At 26.8% G+C, this 14,764-nt stretch overlaps 1 protein-coding gene across 1 annotated transcript; it reads left to right on the top strand.

The window, feature by feature from the left end:
* The first annotated feature begins 241 nt into the window (after positions 1–241).
* LOC111313112 (glutamate receptor 1.2-like) lies at positions 242–2,244 on the top strand. The gene is made up of 4 exons (XM_089752203.1): positions 242–640; positions 924–934; positions 1,498–1,807; positions 1,960–2,244. Exons 1-4 carry the CDS (start codon positions 242–244, stop codon positions 2,242–2,244), a joined length of 1,005 nt encoding a protein of 334 aa, XP_089608329.1.
* The last annotated feature ends 12,520 nt before the right edge of the window (positions 2,245–14,764 follow it).

The raw sequence follows: 14,764 nt of genomic DNA, 5'->3' as shown, positions 1-14,764 counted from the left end.
GGCTTATGATGTTGCTTGGAGTCTTGCAAAAACAGCTAATAGCATGGTTCTTAAAGTTCCTGATCAAATCAGCGATCCAGATGCTAGATTGAACTTGATGGATTTTGACAACTTCAGAACAAATATTCAAGGTTGGATACTTCTGCAAGAGATATTCTAAAACAAATTTAAAGGTTTAAGTGGAGAATTTCAATTCATTCATGGAAAGCTAATCTCAAGCACGTTTGAAATAGTTAATGTGATGGGTGAAGGGGAAGGAAGAGTTGGGTTTTGGACTTTTGCAGGCAAAATCACCAAGAAATTACACGGAAGCCAAAGGCATCTGTCTTCCATCAAAGACCTTGAAACAATAATCCGGCCTGGTGGGACTTCAACCATTCCCAAAGGTCGGATGATGCAAATGAGTGGTAACATCCTAAGGATTGGTGTTCCAATAAAATGGGGGTTTAAGCAATTGGTGAAAGTGGATCGTGATCTTCAGACCAATGCTACGATTGCCACTGGTTTCTGCATAGTTGTTTTCAAAGCTGCATTGGCAGGTTTGAAGTACGACGTGCAATATCAGTTTATCCCCTTCGTGGTGGGTTATGAACAAATTAATGAGGGATACAATGATATCGTTTACCAGGTCTACATCCAGGTACGATTGTTATTCGCTTAATGATCTATTCTATAATCTAAATTAAGAACGACAGAAGGAGAAAGAAGAAAGTTCTACTATATATACGGGCGACTAATTGAATATAATACTTTTCTCTATGCAATTTGTTCTTATTACTTGCTTTTAGAAGACTTCTGATTTTTTTTTTTCTGGTTAGATGTTTGGATAATAAAATAGAAGTGCGATGCTGTTGCTGGTGACACAACGATCACAGCAAATAGATTTTTGTATGTGGATTTTACCTTGCCATATACTGACATAGGGGTCGGAATGGTAGCTCCGCAAGAAAGCAAAAGCTTCTGGATTTTCTCGAAACCACTTACACGAGAACTCTGGCTAACAATTGTTTGAGTTTATCTCTTAAAGGCTCTATAATTTGGCTGATTGAACGTCCTGCACCTGTTGAACAAGGCCTCCAATCTCATTGTCAAGTTCGAAGGATATTTTGATTCTCCTTCTCCATCCTTGTTTTTGCACATTGTAAGCACTCCCACACATGTTACAATGCAAATTAAGATATATATATATATATATATATATATTGAGACTTTCTACGTGTGTGCTCACTCGGTTCTCCATAATCAACCAACATTTGTGATTCAGGCTGAAAATGCCTGATGAATTACTGAAAGATTGAACCAATGTTCAAAAGTATCAGGCAGTTGGGTGCTCATAATTTCATCTAGAAGAAAATTTTGTATATTAGACCCGCACATTGGAGGTTGACTTTACAAAAATGATTCTTTTAATGTGATTGCAGGGGAAAAATTGTCAAGTAATTTATCAAGATCCATGGTTCTCTTATGGGTGTTTGTAATGTTCATATTGAGTTCCAGTTACACAGCCACTTTGACATCAATGATGACGGTCCAACAGATTGAATTGAACTCAAAGAGGAGCAGCATTAATATAGGACTCCAAAGAGGTCCTGTTATCAAAGAAGTTATCACCAATCTAAAATTTGAAAATACTAGTTCTAATTCTATAGCGCTGGTTTCAGCTCAAGAATTTGCAAACGCTTTATCAAAAGGTAGCGTCTCTGCTATCATTGATGAGATACCATGCATCAAGATCTTCCTAGCAAAGTATTCTGCGCATTATTCCATGATCGGGCCCGTCATGCCTACTACCAATGGCTTTGGCTTTGTAAGTGATCTATTCCTCTAGAATCCTGCGAGCATGCATTATTCACAGAAATTATAAAATGAAATGCAAAATTAACCGTCTGAATATATGAATGCAATATGTATATGTGTGTGTGTGTGTCCTGGTATTTAACTTTATGTCAAAACTTTTAGGTTTTTCCTAAGGGTTCACCCTTGGTCCCTGACATATCAAGGGAAATTGCAAGACTAAGAGAAAATGGAAGGCTTCAAATGCTTCAAAATGCGTGGTTCAAAAGTCCGACGACTTTTGCTTCAGGTGATACTTCAGACAGTGATCCACTTACAGTATCTGACTTTCGAGGCTTGTTCCTTGTCAGCGGCACCTTTTCAGCTTTAGCCTTTCTCTTGTTTTTTGGTTCTGTGCTTTACAGAAACTGGCATGTTATGAGAAATTGGAGAGGACCTGATCAATTGTGAAAGAGTATTTCTCCATGATAATTTTCAAACTCAAAAGAGATCAATCCAATGTCATACACCCAGAGTCAGACAATTTATAAGTTTCCAAAGTAAAAATTCCAAAACAAGAATGTTTACAAAAATATTGTTGGCAATATATGATTTGTATGACTATTGTACATTATAACACCTTGCAGTTTGCAGCAATTCAAATCTTACTGCCAAGACTAATTAATCTTATATTCATATAATAAAAACTTTATTATCTTGAAGTTCAGGAGAAGACTGTAGAGAGTTCAAATCTTCCCATGCGCCGTGGAGTCTCTACCATTGGATTTTGTTTGACTAAATGCTATCCCATGCGCTTCCCTTGGATCTAACAGCAAGCTTGCGCCAGGACCACGAAGGACGATGTCCTAATCCAACCAACTAGGGGGCATTTTGGAAGAAAAACAACAGAATTGGCCACAAAAGCACAACTTCTTCTCAGTCCCACGCCCATTCCTCATCACGTGCTCCTCACAACCACCTTTGACTCTCACCAACCTTCGAAAATGACCTTTTACTTTCCTTCGTCTTGTACGTTTACGTCACGCTCCGTTAACCCACAGTAACAATTCCGTACATTTGATGCACAGTGAAAGCGTAATTTGGTCCTGTACTTTTGTGCTTTTCGTTTTTTAATCTTATCCAGTGTTGTTCAGAATAACCCACGTGTTAATTTGGACCGTTAGATCAATCCATGCGTATCTTGAATTCTTGATCCCAGACACAGAGGCGGATTTCGAAACGGTACCTTCAAATCATCAATTATGCAAAAGCTCTTCTTCAACCTTATTGATTATAATTAAAATATTGTTTGCGCAATGCTGCACGAATTTGAATAGAATGTCATATTAATCATATATCATATAAAATAATTAATAAAATTAAATATTAAATAATAGCTACTTAAAGCTATTAATATTAAAAATATAAAAACAGATAAAACCACTGTTATAAACCATTATAGAAGAACAAAAATATAATGGCTACAAAAATAAAATATTAAGCAGGGCATATTAAGTTTTATACATCTAACTTTTATTAATTTGAACATAGAATAAACGTTATTCAATAATTTTAAAAAAGCAATGATCCTTAGGGATCAACCAATTGACTGATCACGTTTTTTTTTTTTTTTAAATTTTTGAAGAACTTACTTGAGTTGCTTATCTTTTTTCAACTACAAAGAAAAAAAAAATCTTAAGAAAAAAATTATAAGATAATCATATTATTTGTACATGAGAGATATTTGAAATCAAAATATTACCTAATTTTGCTTGAAGGATGCCTCTAGTGATAATACCACCAGTTCCAACATATAGAAGGTATGAAAAGATGTACAAATATTACAGTTCAAGGTGAATGCATAACCAAATCGTAGGCAGTGTGCATCAACAAAAGCTTTTCAACAATTTTTCAAATATAGTTGACCATTAATCTTAAGTAAATCTAATTTGAATCGAGTAGCAAGTAAACTTTTAAGATTTATGGTCATTGTAGTTTTAGCATAATGTAGATATGTATTTATATAATCAGTTGGAAGTTTTTGCAACCACAATGTTAATTTGAAACAGTTTGTTAACATAAATTTGAATAAAGATATGCATACATTGCTAATTAGAATTAACTTGTGTTTTTAGATTCATTATGACAGAAAAAATAAATTAACACGTTCTTGGATGTATGTATTGACTTAAGTATGTAAATTATAAATATAAAATATGGAAAGAAAGTTATTATTTTATTTAATAAGCAATAATAAACTTAGAACATAGAGAATTAAATTGTATGACATTAAGATTACAAGGACAGAATAGAAAAAAAATAATTAATTACAAATTTATATTGATAATAAAGAATATATATATATATATATATTTGCGTATATAATGCAAATGGCAGACTTTTTGTTCAATGACATTCTATGTAAATGAAATTAAAATTTATTTTTATATCTAGAAATAGATGCTAAATTAGCAAAAAATAATGTTTTTTTATGAAAGTAATCAACCAAAAGAAACAATATGTAAAACTAAATCATAACAAATAATTGCAAAAATAGTATAGACCAGTGTATTTGGTGAAGATCTCCAACAATACAGAGTAGAAATTGAAAAGCAAGTTAAAGTTTGTTTTTTTATTAATTTTTATGATCTAAAATAGTTAGAAAAAGTAGAAAAGAAAGGAAATTGTTATGCACTAGTTTGCTTACCATGAAATCTTTAGAGACATCATCTCAATCCAAAACCTTGAAAATCTATGGAACATGATAAAGATTTGTAAGGTTTTTTAGTAGTTCATCTTTCGGGTTCACTATTTTCAATAGACTTTGTACACTATAGCTTTTGATTTGTTGAAGAAGTTCAAAGATTGGCTTATAGGGTTTGTACTATTTGAGAGAAAAAGTTTAACTCAAATTCTAAGAGTGTGAAGAGATGAAAAGGCTGAGAAGGAATTTGTTTAAATGAAGAAAATGAAAAATCAAATAGGTTTTTCTAAATATTTAAGTATTATCTGCTTTGTTAACTTAGAAGATGAAGAAGTTAAGTTAGAAATGATGTTATACGACTATGGGTTTCAATTTTATGTTATTGATTTAGGTTTAGGTCTCTATTTAAAAAAAATATATAGTTGTTTAAAAATATTTTTTGAATGAAATATTGTCTTTTTGTATACACAAACATAAAGTCTTTATATTTTTCAAAGCATTTTTAAATATTATGTAAATATTTTATGAAGCACTATGTTTCTCATATAACAAACGAAGAAAATATGATATTAAAAAATAACTTAAAAAACAAAAAATTTAAATTTAAATGCAAAATTTTTTTTTAATGGTGGGAGATAAAAAGTTTATAATATTTGTTTAAATAGTTAAAATTAGATAATAAAAAATAATGACCATATTTATGATAGTATAAGTAGAGTATTTAATTAAAATATACAAACACTACATTTTTGAAAGTCAAAACGAGATATTTAATTAAAAATGAAAGTATTTAAGTGATAATTGTAAATTTATTTTTGGGAATATGGTATTAGTAAACCAGTAAACAAACAAAAATAAAAAACCTAAAGGCATAAACTTTATTTTTATGAATGAAAACAATAAGATTATAAGATTTGTTTAAATAGCAATAAATAAATAAAAAATAATAATCACCACATTCATCATACCATAAATGGAGTATGTAATTATAGATTATAAACACTACATTTTTTTAATCTAAAAATGGGGTATTTCATTAAAAATGTCAATAATACGAATTTTAGAAACAAAGGTAACTTTGAATTGTGAAAAAAAAATCCAAATTTTAAGTTATTTAAAGCAAAAATATTTTATTTAAAAAAAATTTTAGCACTATGTCTTCTAAAGCAAGAATGGATTGTTCATAAAACTATAATTGGGCATTTGATAATCAAAATTATATTTAAGTGATAATTATGATTTTATTTTTGGGAATATGGTATCAATAAAGCACTTAAGAAACAAAATTCTAAAACTTAAAAGCATAAACTTTATCTTTATGAATGAAAACAATAAGATTATAAGGTTTGTTTAAACAAAGATAAATAAATAAAAAACTGATAAGCAGTACATTTATCATATTACAAATGAACTATTTAATTGCAAGTTTTAATCGTTATGTTTTTTACGTGAAAATGGGGTATTTAATTAAAAATGCAAATAGCATGATTTTTATATAGAAAGGTAACCACGAAAAACATTTTCTAAATTTTAAATAATTTAAAACATAAATATATTTTATTCAAATAAAAAAATTTTGAACACTATGTTTTGCGTGTCAAGAACGAAATGTTTATAAAAGCATAAACAGAGTATTTGATTAGAAAAACTTATAAAAAATATTTTTGAAACTAAAAATATGATATTTAATTAAAAATGAAAATATTACAATTTTTAAGAAAAAAAGTAAGTTTAAATTGGGGAAATTTTCTTCCAAATGAAGCTTTATTTTTAAAGCACAAAGTTTTTTGTTTAAATAAAATTTTTTTTAAATACCACGCTTTATATATCAGGGATAGTTTATGAGTAAACCACTTATCAAACAAAAAAAAAAAACTTAAAAACAAAAACCTTACATTGTCGAGTTGTTTTCAGGTAATAAACATCTCGTTTGTTGCCATATTCATCGATATTGTGATTGCTAATATTTTTGTTGGTGTTGTTTCATGTAAAAATCATTTTCACATGAAGTGTGTCACGTCACAAAACCAAAAAAAAAATATTTTATTACTTTTAGGTTCAAATTGCATTTGTTTAACTTCGTTTTGTTGTTCATTTGATTCTTTCTTTACATTTGACCTAACTAATTACATTTATTTGACTTTATAATATTGCTATGTTTGATACATCATTAGGTTCTTTTTATGATTGCAAATTATTATGTATGTAAAAGTATGTTTTTATATGTTATTTCACTTATGTAGTTCATTATATATTTATTTGCATAGATTTGTTAATATAATGGATCCTTAAGAATATATATTTACTTTAAGTGAGGATGAAGGACATGTTCATTTGATATGTTTTCCTTGACAAAAAGAAAGGTTAGAGGACAATTTAAATTACTTATATGAATTCATAAGAATGAACATGTTGAATCCAATGCTAATGGCCAACCTATTTTAGTGGCTCATAAAAAATGGCTATTCATATTGGATGCCTTTTTCGAGAAACAATATCTAATAACTATACTAGCTGGAAGAATGTTCTAGTGGATAAAAAGAATCATATACGGGAATCAATAGTGGTTAGTGATATTAATCAAATTGATATTATTGATTATTGATGTTTATTGCTTATTGAATACAATTAGATTATATTGTTTAAATGTTTTAATTTATTGTTTATCAGAAAACTTTGATGTCCCAACTCAGTATAAAGTTTGTGTTGCAATCTATTGGGCAAAAATTTAGAGATTTTAAAAGTAGATAGCATCGAACTTTATATTATCTTCTGTTAACAACTTTGATATGCTAGCTTATCCTCAAAGCATATATTCAGATGTAATTACTAATGAAGAATAGACAAAGTTTGTTTCAACTCGATTATTAGATGTTTTAGTGTACGTATTGCAATCTTTTTTATGTTTTGGTGAATGATTATTGACTTTGAGTTGTTTTGTTTCATGTGTTATTAAAGCTATTTGTTTTATGTGTTCTTCAATTTATTGTTAACGAGAAATAAAAAAAGTTCAAAAGAAAATAAGGACTCAAAAAAGTATAACTATTGAACATTAAAAAAAGGATATGCAAATGTTAAACATGAACTTGTAAATATTTTTTATTCTGTATTATATTGAAGATTCTAACAACATGAAATTGAATCATCTTCAATTTTCAAACTTATATTTTGATATGAATATAGGAAAGATCTAGATTAAACATTGAAATATCAAGATGGGAGGTTTTGGAAGAAAGCACATGCAATAAAAACTAAGGATTAGCCTGATGAAGCAACTAAAGAATTGGTTCAGAAGATGGTAAATTCATATTGGATTTATATGTCATTTGATGCTAATAGCTATTTATACATTTTAATGTATGATGTTTATTTTTGTATGGATTTTGTGTTTTAGGATGACATAGCAATGAGATGTATAGATGGTGATGTTAATTTCAGTGATAATGAGGATGAGCTAACATTAGCCTTTGATACAAAAGATAGATTTGGTCGTATTAGGGCTATTGGAAGCTTTCTTACTCCGACAAATTATTTTAAAAAAAAAACCTAAACCTCAAAAATAAAAAATTACTAAATATTTATTTATAATTGCTAACCAAAAACAACAAATTGTTGAATTGTAAGTAAAGTTGGTAGCCATGGGAAGTAACATAGTAGGTTAATCTTTTACCAATAATGTTGGAGATGAATTTGTTGATGAAGTTTTCGGCTAATCTTCTATTCTGATAAAATATATTCTGAATTAATTAATTGATTATTTGTTAAGTAGAGTTTAACTTTATATAAATACATTTTTGTATGTAACAGATTGTTCAACCTGAAAATATAAAAAATACACCTCTGAATGCTACCATAGAAGGCCTTGAAGAAATTGAAATGATTGAAAATGCATTTGTGGAACCTACCATGGAATGCCTAAAAAATTATGCAAAATTCAATTTAGTTGATCAATCACAAATAGTTGTCAAAATTGAAGATTGATTATTTAATTACCAATTGTCCGTATAGATTGGTGAAGAGAAAATTCAAGATTTTGTTCAATGCAAAATATATCAATTGCAAAAATAATAGTATACGTGAGGTTAGCTTATATCTTTATATAGATATATATCAAATAACATTTATATATAATGTATACTAATATTATAATTAATTTTTATTTACCATGTAGCCTTTTGTACAAACATATGAAGGAGAAATACATGACTAATATCTATGGATTCATTAATTCAACTTTTATATTAAGTAGTTTAGGCACATTGGAGAACTGTACAGAGTCTGTTGCATCTCAAATGCAAAACGAGGTAGAGTACTTTATTGCACTTTATAATCCTGTGTATGTATTTATTGTTTCCTTTGTTAATTATTTTATATGACTTTATACAATTCTAATAATTATTAAAAACATCATATTCTTACATGAATGCTAATACTATTTATTCAAGACCCATTAGCGATTGCTTGTTATTTAAAATGCAACATATAGGATTTTTTTTTGTTCATTGAAGGGTAAGAAAAGCCTCTCCAATGAATTAATTAGTGTGATAAAAAAGAAATAATATTAGTTATATTAAATAATTTATGTTATGTTCACAATTCATTTGTTAGTAAAATGCTAGTTTTATGATGATTTTCTTTGTTTTGTATTTCAGAGGATTGAAAATCTATAATACAAATTAAAAGTCGAAGTGGGTTAGATTTAAGGTAAGTTTAGGGTTTATTCTATCTTTTTGAACCGTTTAAAGTTAATATTAAACCTATTGAGAACTGAGTTGATAATATAATGATTTGCAAGTTCCTCGTTAACCAAGAAAGTCATAATGTGGTTATTATGTCTTTCGTTTCATAAAGGAAGTAATTTGCAATGATCTAATAAATACACCAAATAAGATTAAGATTAATTTAAAGTAGAAATAGAGGTTTCCATACTAAACACAACTATAGAATGCACACTTATTTGACATTCTTTAAAATTTTTTTTAGTGGGTTCGAAAGAAAGCATTCACAAAAGAAGAAATAAACAAATGACATGATGAATGGTGTAAGTATATATGTTGATTTATACGGTGAAAACTTGAGGACAAACCAAAATTTCTTTTTATTGGTATGTATAAATTTATATATTAATATAAATTCAATACAAATAATTTGTATAGAAATTCAAATTTTTTAATCTTATAATATATATTCATATGTAAGTCATGCTCATCTTTGTATATTACTAATGTGAAAATTTGACATATATTTCATATTTGTTATCTTTGAACTGATGATTATTTAAAAGGTCAAAAACAATGTTTTAAAAATTTAAAATAAACAACTATAAACTTAAAAAGAAAAATTGATTACAATTTTTATAATAAAAAATAATTTGGGATGAAAAAACGAACATTGTTTCTCATTGGAAACACGTTTTTTTTTTTCAAATTTGGGATTCAAAGATCTATCTTGTTGTTCACAGGATTGTTACATATTTTATACAAATGCTTCTTAACATCAAATTTTTTCTCCAATAATTCTTTACTTTTGATAATAAATCGATGGGTTTTAACCTTACAAAAAATGACTTATATCATTTTAAACATAAGTTCAATCATTTTCATTAACCATCAACTGTGTTGATAAAATAAAAAACATAATATTTAATTGAATTTTACAGATAAAATATCTTTTTTGTTAAAAACATAATATTTGCAATGCGCTTAAACATCATGTTCCCAAAAAAAAAAAGTTTTTCGTTTTTTAATTAAAGACTTTATTTCAAATTTAAGAAATGTAGTATTTATTTATTTAAAATTAAAAACCACATTTAAAGTTTTAAAAACGTAGCTTTCAATAAAATTTTTTTATTAAAAACCATGATTCTATATAATTTTAGAAAATAAGTGATATTATTTTAAATATCAATTCATTATTTTTCATTTACCATCAAATATGTTGATAAAGTAGAAAACCTTATGTTTAATTGAATTTTACAAACATAATATTTTTTTGTGTTCAACCTAGTATTTGTAATTTGTTCAAACATCACGTTTCCAAAAAAAAAGAAAAATGTTCCTTGTATTTTTTAATTAAAAACCCCGTTTAATATTTAAAAAACACAATACTTATAATTTTTTTAATTTGAAACCATGTTTAAGCTTTAAATAACATAATTTTATATAAAAATTTTTTTACTAAAAGCTATGTTTTTGTATCATTTTAAATTTATAAGGTTACAAAAAAAATGGTTATGTCATTTTAAATATAAGTACATTATTTTTCATTCACCATCAACTATGTTGATAAAGTAGAAAAAGTGATGTTTTAACTATATTAATACTGATAATATGTCATCAAAATAAAATTTTCTAAGTAATTTCAAATATAGTTTTTTTAATTATAATTTTAAAGTCATATTTGATTAGTTGCAAAATTATAAGCAAAGCATGTAGAAAATAATTATAAATATTTTTTTAGCTTATAAAAATTTATAAAAATTATATATTTAGTGTAGTAGATGCAATATTAAAGATAATTAAATTGTAAAATCAAAAGGTACAACATTAAGATTAAACATAAAGATTAAACAAAACGATTTTTAAAGGATCATAGTATGATTGTAATCATTGATACATATATATGCATAAGTTTAAAAAGTACAAAACAAATAATCATTCTATAAGGTACATTCTTTTCAATTCCTTGAATAATCTTCAATTTTCATGAATTACAGTGTCTGAAAGAGCTATCCAATTTAAACAAAAAGTGATAGGGTGCTTCATTGTTTATAAATAAACAGTGATAAATATATGTCATAACGTATAGATCCGTAGACCTATTGTTAGAAATGGATTAAAGGAGTCGCCATCAATATTTTTTGTTTAGGTATGATTGGTTACTTGATAGAATCTGTCTTATTTAAAGAGGAGTTTCAAGATTGAATTAAGTATTTTTAAATAGTAAATTATAGTCCACTAGGTTTGAGAGTGCGGTTATGTATGAGAAATGTTGTAGCACTATCACAGCACCCATCTAAACGATAGTACTAGTTTCATTTCAAATTTTCCAAGCCTTAAAATATTCTTATAATTTTACCAAATCATTTAATTATTGGAAACTAATATTAAATTTACTCAAATAGTTTGGTTGCAATTTAAGATAATTTCTTCACCTCAAAAGTATTCATGGAGACTAGTGTCCTATTTTGAAGAGGCTCCGACTTTGGGTTCATTAATATATTTTTATTCAAGAAAAGAATTAGTAAAATCTTCTAATAGTTTGGTAAGATTTATTTGATGCAGATCTCTCAATAGTTTTGTAAGATTTCTTTGTAAATTTATTTTTAGAAAATGTATTAAATTTTTTAATAATTTGGTAAGACTTAATTTAAGATGCAAATCCTCAATAGTTTGACATGATCAAAACAAAATATTTTATTAGTAATAATTTTTTTTATAAAAATTGATTTATGATATTTTCTAATAGTTTGGTAAAATTCATAAAAAATTTAAATTCATGAAAAATCCTCTAATAGGTTGGTAGGATTTATGAATTTATTTTAAAAATATTTTTTTGGTTATTATTTTTAATTAAATAAATAAATGAAATTCATAAAGGTATTTTAAAAAATAAATAATAAAAATTTTAATTTAAAATAATGAGTAAAATAATAAATAAAGATGAGAAATAATAATAATAAGTAAAAATAAAAAATCTAAAAATAAAATGAAAATAAAATAAAAAAGTAAAATAAAATAAAAACAAAAAATAAGATGAAATAAAAAAAAGAAAACATGCGATTGGGCCGGACTCGAAGTGCGGATCATTTTATGCAAGTTGTTAGGTTCATTCAAAAACCTCAAACTTTAATAGGAAAGTTCATCATAAACCTAGAAAAACCTAAAAAAGTGTTTAGATTTTTGAAAACCCAACAAAAATCTCAAAATTAAAAGCTAACAGAAAACACCAATAAAAATCTTAAAAACTCAACAGAATCTGAAATCAAACTCAGAAATTAAAACTCAAATTCAAGAAACTCAAAAGCAAATCAAATCAAACTCAGAATGAAATAAAATCATAGAACCTAAAGAAAAAAATCCCATAATTTGCTTGAATGATTCCTTCCAAAAATTTTAAAAACTAAGATCCTTAGAATTTTTCTTTTTTCTTCCCTTCCCCTTTTTTATGTATGGTTAATTGGTGTTTATATACGACCTTCTACTAGGAATTTTAGGGATTTGCATTAAATGAAAAAGATTACAGATCTAATTATGCTTTGAATTGATTTTTTTTATTGTCTTTAAAATTGGTTTAATTAATTTATGAAATTATCTCGATTTTGTTTGATTTTCAGAATCCTTTAAAATTTCCCAAATAAAATTTGACTTTGATTTTTTGATTTGATTTCTTTTCAATCTTCCTTTAAAATTTGAAGAGATAATGTTTTAGTTTTAAGTACTAAGATCATCTTTGATTAGTGTTTAAATTACTCCATAAATTTTATTGACATGATTTATGATAAAGATTTAAAACTAGATAAATAAAAGACTAAAATATAAAAAAAGATAAATAAATAAATAAGACAAACAAGATATTAAAAAAATGTAGGAAATTAGACAATTAGGCTTGGATAGGATTTAGGCCCTATTGGTTTGAGCCCTGGACTAAATAGCGTATCTACAGCTGCCTCTCATTGTACAGTTTATGTGAAATAAGAGTTATGCAAAATATAGATACCCATTACGTCCGGGCCCAAATTATTCAACTTTTTTCTTTTTTCTTTTTAAAGGCTTTTGAAAATGAAGGCACATAACTTTTTTTAAAAATTAAAGACAACACTTTAAGGTTTTGATAATCATGCCTAGAGGTCTTATAGATCGCACACAAAGAACTTGAAGATAAAGCTCAAAGGTCTTACAAATCATTCATTGAAAAATGTTTTTTTAATTAAAGGTTACACAACTTTATAAAAACGTATTTGAAAGTTTTAAAAAATCATACCTAGAGGTTTTATAGATCATGCCCGAAAGACTCGGAGACTAAAACTGGAGATATTAAAGATTATGCCTAGAAGTCTTACAAATCTTAATTCTAAAATAGATTCAGTTCGGAAGATTTATAAATCTTGCCCGAAAATCTTACAAATCTTGATTCTAAAATAGATTTAGCTCGTAAAACTTATGAATCTTACCTGAAGGACTTAGAGATATGTCTGAAGGTTTTACAAATCTTAATATTAAAACATGTTTTGTTAAAAGACTTATGAATCTTGCTCGAAGGACTTACAAATCTCAACTCTAAAACAAATTCAGTTTAGAAGACTTATGAATCTTACCCGAAGGTCTTACATATCAAACTTTGAAAAAGCTCTTTTAAAACAAATGTTCAACTACTTTAAAAAAAATGGATATTTAGAGGTTTTAAAAAATCATGCTTGAAGAACTTAAAAAAAAGTTTAATAGTTTTAAAGTTGTACTCGAAGGTTTTAATAAAAATTACCTGGAGGTTTTTAAGACTCATACTAAAAATTTTAATAAATACAACTTAAGGTAAAATCTTATTTGATCAAAGTTTTCTATTTTTTATCAAAAGTTCAAGTCAACATCTTTTTCCCTTGAAAAATATGAATACAACATATAAAATAGATGTTATGCATATGATGCAAGAAATGCATGAAGTGCAATGAATGCAATGCATGGATTCTATGCCAAATGTCCTTAATTATGGTAATAGGATTTTTAAAATTTTTTCTTTTTTCCATCTTTCCATGACATAACCTTTGAATTAGTTGACAAGTTTTTTCACACCCTAAAGCAGACATTCTCAACATTTTCATTCTTGAGAACTATTCTTCTCCTTTAGTGAGTTGTTTCAATATTGATCCCTTGCATTTCGCATTTTTTTACCCTAAAAAGGTCTCTTATAGCATTCACCTATCTCGTACCACGAGCATTAAGATCCATCATATTTTGAACATTTCTCAAAACTTTCCAAGAATAGCAATGGAAATTGCCCTATACAACCCTCTTTCGCACGTGATCAAATCTTTTAAAAATTGGTGATTACTGTTTAGAATGAAGATGATGAATCATAACTTTGGTCTTCCAAAAGGATGTAATAGTTTGACACATCAAGAAAGATCTTAATTACCAAAGAAATTTGGCCACTGAATGAGAACAGGAACATCTTTTCATTTAGGTTACAACTAAAAATAGTCTTTTAAATTGCAATCTATTTTGGCACTCATTTTAGTTCTTGATATGTGGTATCTTAATAAATGTCAAAACCAATTATGTTAGGCTCAAA

This window comes from Durio zibethinus, chromosome 23, assembly GCF_047325235.1.
Source record: "Durio zibethinus cultivar Kanyao isolate XHJ-2024 chromosome 23, ASM4732523v1, whole genome shotgun sequence".
Lineage (NCBI taxonomy): Eukaryota > Viridiplantae > Streptophyta > Magnoliopsida > Malvales > Malvaceae > Durio > Durio zibethinus.
The sequence above is the reverse complement of the archived record's forward strand: the minus strand, read 5'-3'. Positions and strand labels throughout refer to the sequence as shown.